Consider the following 5,806-nt stretch of genomic DNA (forward strand, 5'->3'; position numbering starts at 1 on the left):
GGGTTTGTGTTTTATCTACCTTCCTACTTATTAGGATTTTGGTTTTAGCTAGGTTGACTCTAAGGCCCTTCAATTCTAGACCTTGCTTCCACACCTGAAACTTCTCCTCTAGTTCTGATAGTGACTCCGCAATTAGGGCAAGGTCATCAGCATAGAGGAGCTCCCAGGGGCAACCTGTCTTGAACTCCTCTGTGATTGCCTGGAGGACTATGGTAAATAATAGGGGGCTGAGGACGGAACCTTGGTGGACCCCTACCTCTACCCGGAATTCATTGCTGTACTCATTTCCAACCCTCACCTTACTGGCAGCATCTCTGTACATGGCTCGCACAGCTCTCATGGATATATATATATATATCCATACAACATATGGATGAGGACAGCTGTGTAAAGAAGTGCTGATCTCTAACTGTGGAGGAGGTAGACCAAGGAAGACATGGGACGAGGTGGCAAAGCATGATCTTCAAATGTTGGGCCTCACAGAGACAATGACTAATGACCGAGACCTTTTGCAATATGCCATGCTTGAGAAGACCCATCAAGCCATGTGAAATTGTAGTCATGACCAATGCCGGTGTTACTGGCACCCATGCCAGTGGCATGTAAAAGCACCTTTGGCACATTGAGCCTCATGGAGGCAATGTGGCCAATGCTGATGTCACATAACTAGCACCCATGCCAGTGGCACATAAAAAGCATGGAAGGAATGACAAATGACTGAGACCTTTGGCAATATGCTGTGTTTGAGCAGAAGACCCATCAAGCCAAGTGAAATCATAGTCATGGCAGATACTGGGGTCCTGCAACTGGTACCTGTGCCAGTGGCATGTAAAAGCATTCATTACATTCTCAGAGTGGTTGGTATTAAGAAGAGCATCCAGCCATAGAAACCATGCCAATCAGGCTGGAGTCTAGTGCAGCCCTTCAGCTTACCAGCCCTGGTCAAACCATCCAACTCATGCCAGCATGGACAACAGACATTAATTGACGCTGATGATGACGATCCAACCATCCATTCATTTATTCAGTTATTCATTCATTCTGGAACATATGTCTATTAATTCCATTATCTGTTTTGTTTCTCTCTTCCACGTGCTTACACTGAAAACCATTAAACTCAACCTTACACAATAATTCTGTGTGTGTGTGTGTGTGTGTGTGTGTGTGTGTGTGTGTGTACGTACAAGGTGTAGCCAAAAAGTATTCAACTTTTGGCCAAAAAAAACAAGTAATATTCTTTTCTACTCTAGGCACAAGGCCTGAAATTTTGAGGAGAGGGGGCCAGTCGATTAGATTGACCACAGTACATAACTGGTACTTAATTTATCGACCCCGAAAGGATGAAAGGCAAAGTCGACCTCAGCAGAATTTGAAGTCAGAACATAAAGACAGACAAAACACCACTAAGCATTTCGCCCACCGTGCTAATGTTTCTGCCAGCTCACAGAAACTTACCAGTTTGATTGAGTCTCCTTCAAAGTATTCACCTTAAGTGTCTACACACTACTGCTAGCATTCCTGTCACTGCTGGAAACATTTCTGGAAATCACTTTTTGGGATGCTGTAGAGCTGCACTGTCAACTTTTTCTTTGTGTTATCTGTTGACTCACATTTTCTCCCTTAGAGTGTTTTCTTGAGCTGTGGGAATAACCAAAAGTCACACAGAGCCAAATCTGGGCCGTAGGAAGCCTGATGAACAAGTGGTGTCTTTTGCTTGACGAGGAATACTTGGATGATGTGGGCAGAATGAGCAGGTGGAGTTGCCAGTTCTTAGCTGCCCACAGGTCGGGTTGTTTTCCCCACACAGCTTCACAAAACCAATGAAGAACCCCCAGGGAATATTCTTTGTTAATTGTCTGACCTTGTGGTGCATATTCATGGCTTACTGTCCACTGAAGTGCGGCCATCTTTGAACTGGTTGTATCACTCCTTTATTTGTGTTTTTCCCATAATATCATTTCCAAAAGCCTTTTGAATCTTCTCAATAGTTGGGGCTTGCCTATCACTAAGATCTTGGCAGAATTTGATACAGTATCTTTGCCCAATGCACTCGGTCATCTTTACTCAAACAAAAATTACACAGCACACTCTTCACATTTGTACTCAATGCATCACTGCAGGTGAATGGTGCACCCTACAGACACAAAAATGTTTACGCATGCTCAGGAAGGATGCAGCCACCTAATACCCATGCAGATTTTGCTCTCGCATTATTATTTTGTGCCAAAGAAATCATGGTTGGATACCTTTTTGACAACACCTTGTATGTATGTGTGAGTGTGTGTGTGTGTGTGTGTGTGTGTGTGTGTGTGTGTGTATGTATGTATGTATGTATGTATGTATGCTTTCATTCATTCATTCATTCATTTGTTTTTAAACAAGAATATTATTGAAAGTGACTTCAAAGTTTTGGCCAGGTAAGACATTGTCAGGCTGCAATCTGATGATGGCTTAGCTGGCTGAAACTTCGAAGTCACTATCAATAATATTCTTGTTTAAGAATCCTGAATTTATACTCTACAAAAGTATAGAGTAACCCTTCAGATTAAAGTAAAAATGTTTTTATTATAACTGAACATAATAACAAACCTTGATATATATTTATGTATGTATATACATACAAATGAATGAATGATGCAGTGACTCTCAGTAATGGTTGAAAGTCATTGTTTCCCAAGATGATTTGGTCCCTGACACCCTGTCCATTCCATGCCAACATGAAAAGCAGACATAAAATGATGAAGATGATAATGACAATAATACTGCTCAATGATGACTACTTTATCAGCATCAGGAATAAAACACTTAGTGATGAATAGAGACCAAACTGATGAAAATATATTTGTGGGTATAAATATTGATTTCACATTTTGGCACAAGACAAGCAATTTTGGAGGAGGAGACAAATCAAATACATCAACCCTGGTGTTCAATTGGTACTTATTTTATTGACCCAAAAGGCAAAGTCACTAAGCCTTTTACCTGGCACTGTAATGATTCTGCCAGCATGCCACCTTAGTTGTAGGTATAAATATTAAATAGTTTACATCTCTAAAGTTGAAGTTAATAGTCCAAGAAAGTGTAAACTCAAAATAATTTTTATTTTGATACTTTCCTCAAAATTTGACATCCTTTCAGTATGCTATCTGGATATTGTATACATCACTTAATTGTAGGTAATATGTCATACAATGGGTAGAAGTGCAATGGATCATGTGGAAAACAAACAAAACCACATCCTGTGTTCATACTTGTTAGATTTTCCTATACCCTGTGTTACATGCTTACATCTGGGTTAAATAAGCTGTTTGAGAATTTAGTTTCTTGACTTCAGCTTTTTCTTGGGCATGAATTGGTAAACTTTCAAAGAGTTGTCTGGCACCAACCAATCAACTTGGACAACTACATACTCTCTAGGACTCCATATTACCAATTCCCTCTGCAAAATAGAGATAGCAGTGACCCATTGGAGAATTGAGCCTCGCAAGATGATGTGATTACTGCTGTGTCACTGGCTATTCTCTGTGGCAACTCCATCGCACTCATTACTGCAAGGTGGAACTGAGTACTCCACTTGTTCTGGAATATGTGGCTCATCATCTTCCATTGCTTTGCCCCTCCCCTTTTTTCTTCTTTTTTTCATCTTTTTAAAATAAATAAAGTATATTTTTCAATTAAAAAAATAGTTAAAGAGCAAAAAGAAAATGAAAACAAATAAAAAGAATACAATACCCTCTTTCTATCCTGTTCTATACTTCTCTAATTTTTTAATATTAACCCTACCATATATCATATTGCTCTGTGCTACTCAGAAGTTACTAAGCCAGCTTTGTTTGATAAATGTTTTACTGCTGATAACACCAATTAACAATAGACACTGCATTGTAGAGATCTATGATATACAATACTATTTAACAACTACAAAAGCAACTCATAACTATTACACACAAGAAAGTGTGACCAGGTAGCAGTTACTATGTTAATTGTTTTAGGTGTTTATGTAGATGTGAGCAGATGTAGACACTCTTTTGACCCCCCTTCATCCAGTGAAACTGTTATGTCTCAAGCTACTGCTATCTAGCACCTTCGGATGATCTCTACTCGACTACTACTCAACAGTCACTCGTCAGCTACTCAACTCCTACCATGGCCAGACTACCTCTATTTATATGTCTTGGGCGATCCTACTTCTTCGCTTGGGAGTGTCGACACAACAGAAACATAGAAGATGTGACTACCAAAGGAAGAGAAGTCTATATCAGTTGTTGACTGATAGTTATTTACAGTTGAGTAGCATGAAGCAGCAAGGGTTGAAATACCTTGCTGAAGCTTACAACATACCATTCAGTTCAGGAAATGAACCCACAACCTTATGATCACATGCCTGACACCCCAACCACTAAGCCATACGCCGTCACACTTAACAACTGACACCATTTTATACTCTATAATTCCACAATAGGCCCCACTGTACACTTCTGTAATATATCTTTTACTTGTTTCAGTCATTTGACTGCAGCCATGCTGCGGCACCACCTTCAAAGGGTTTTAGTCAAACAAATCGACTCCAGCACTTATTTTTAAGCCTAGTACTTATTCTAACGGTCTTAGTCTCTTTTGTCGAACCATTAAGTTATAGGGACATAAACACACCAACACAAGTTGTCAAGCAGTGGTGAGCACAAATACAGACACAAAGACACACATGCATAGATATACATACGTACATACATACATACATATATATATATATATATATATATATATATATATATATATATGACGGGCTTCTTTCAGTTTCTGTCTACCAAATCCACTCACAAGACTTTGGTGAGCCTGAGGCAATAGTAGAAGACACTTGCCCATTATGTCATGCAGTAAGACTGAACCTGGAACTATGTGGTTTGAAAGCAAGCTTCTTACCACACAACCACACTTATGCCTATAATGTTAATATTATAGAAATAGAAGACTAAAATCACATGACCTGGTAGTGTTGGCACTGGAGGTGGCAGGGATTTATCTCACTGCTAGTAATGTAAACGAGAGTGCATTTTGCACCAAAAAGCCAACGTGAAAGTTTCTCTCTTGGCAACTGCCACAGTATAGTTTCTTCCACATTTAAATGGGGATACATATTACCTCTCTGTATTAATACTTCCTCTGTCACTAGTATATTTGTTAATACTATACTATAGAGTTTTACAACTGATAACTCTACTTAGTAAGTAACATTCATATACTATATGCTTCTGCACTGTATGTCACTAATTACCCATTGCCACTGTGTTATGTATTCTATAATACACAAACCAACAACAATTCCTATATTTTGATATTCCAGGTCTGCCACAATATTCCTGTGTGAAGATAACTGTCATTTTCTACGGGTTGATAAAGATGACTTTAACAGAATTCTTCGAGTATGTATAACTTGATTATCTCTTACTCTTGCTTCCTTGTTACACACACACACACACATACGCGCACACACATTATAAAAATCTGCCTAACTATGTGTCTCAAAGGCAAGAAACTATTAGTAGCTTTTACAGTGTACAGTAAATGGTGTTTATCTCTCATTAGATGACATACTTTTTGTAGATCCTACCTTAACGGAACTGTAAACTATGTATATATATATATATATATATATATATATATATAAGGAAAAGAATCTGAAAATGCAGGAGTCTTGATTCGAATACATTCTTGTAAACTAATTTCTGACACCATAAATGATACACAAAACCTCACACTTTACTTTTGGAAATCTTTTTAAATATGTAAAACTGGTTAAGTTAAT

At 38.5% G+C, this 5,806-nt stretch overlaps 1 protein-coding gene across 2 annotated transcripts in view; it reads left to right on the plus strand.

Annotated features, from left to right (window-relative positions):
* Nucleotides 1-5,806, plus strand: part of LOC106867327 (rap guanine nucleotide exchange factor 4) — a 139,472-nt gene that overhangs the window by 81,384 nt on the left and 52,282 nt on the right. For both annotated transcript variants that reach the window (XM_014912167.2, XM_052967308.1), the window contains one exon: nucleotides 5,345-5,423. In XM_014912167.2, coding sequence (XP_014767653.1) covers nucleotides 5,345-5,423 — 79 coding nt within the window. The remainder of the gene's footprint in view (nucleotides 1-5,344; nucleotides 5,424-5,806) is intronic.

The sequence above is a fragment of the Octopus bimaculoides genome, chromosome 4 (assembly GCF_001194135.2).
Source record: "Octopus bimaculoides isolate UCB-OBI-ISO-001 chromosome 4, ASM119413v2, whole genome shotgun sequence".
NCBI classification, from domain to species: Eukaryota; Metazoa; Mollusca; class Cephalopoda; order Octopoda; family Octopodidae; genus Octopus; species Octopus bimaculoides.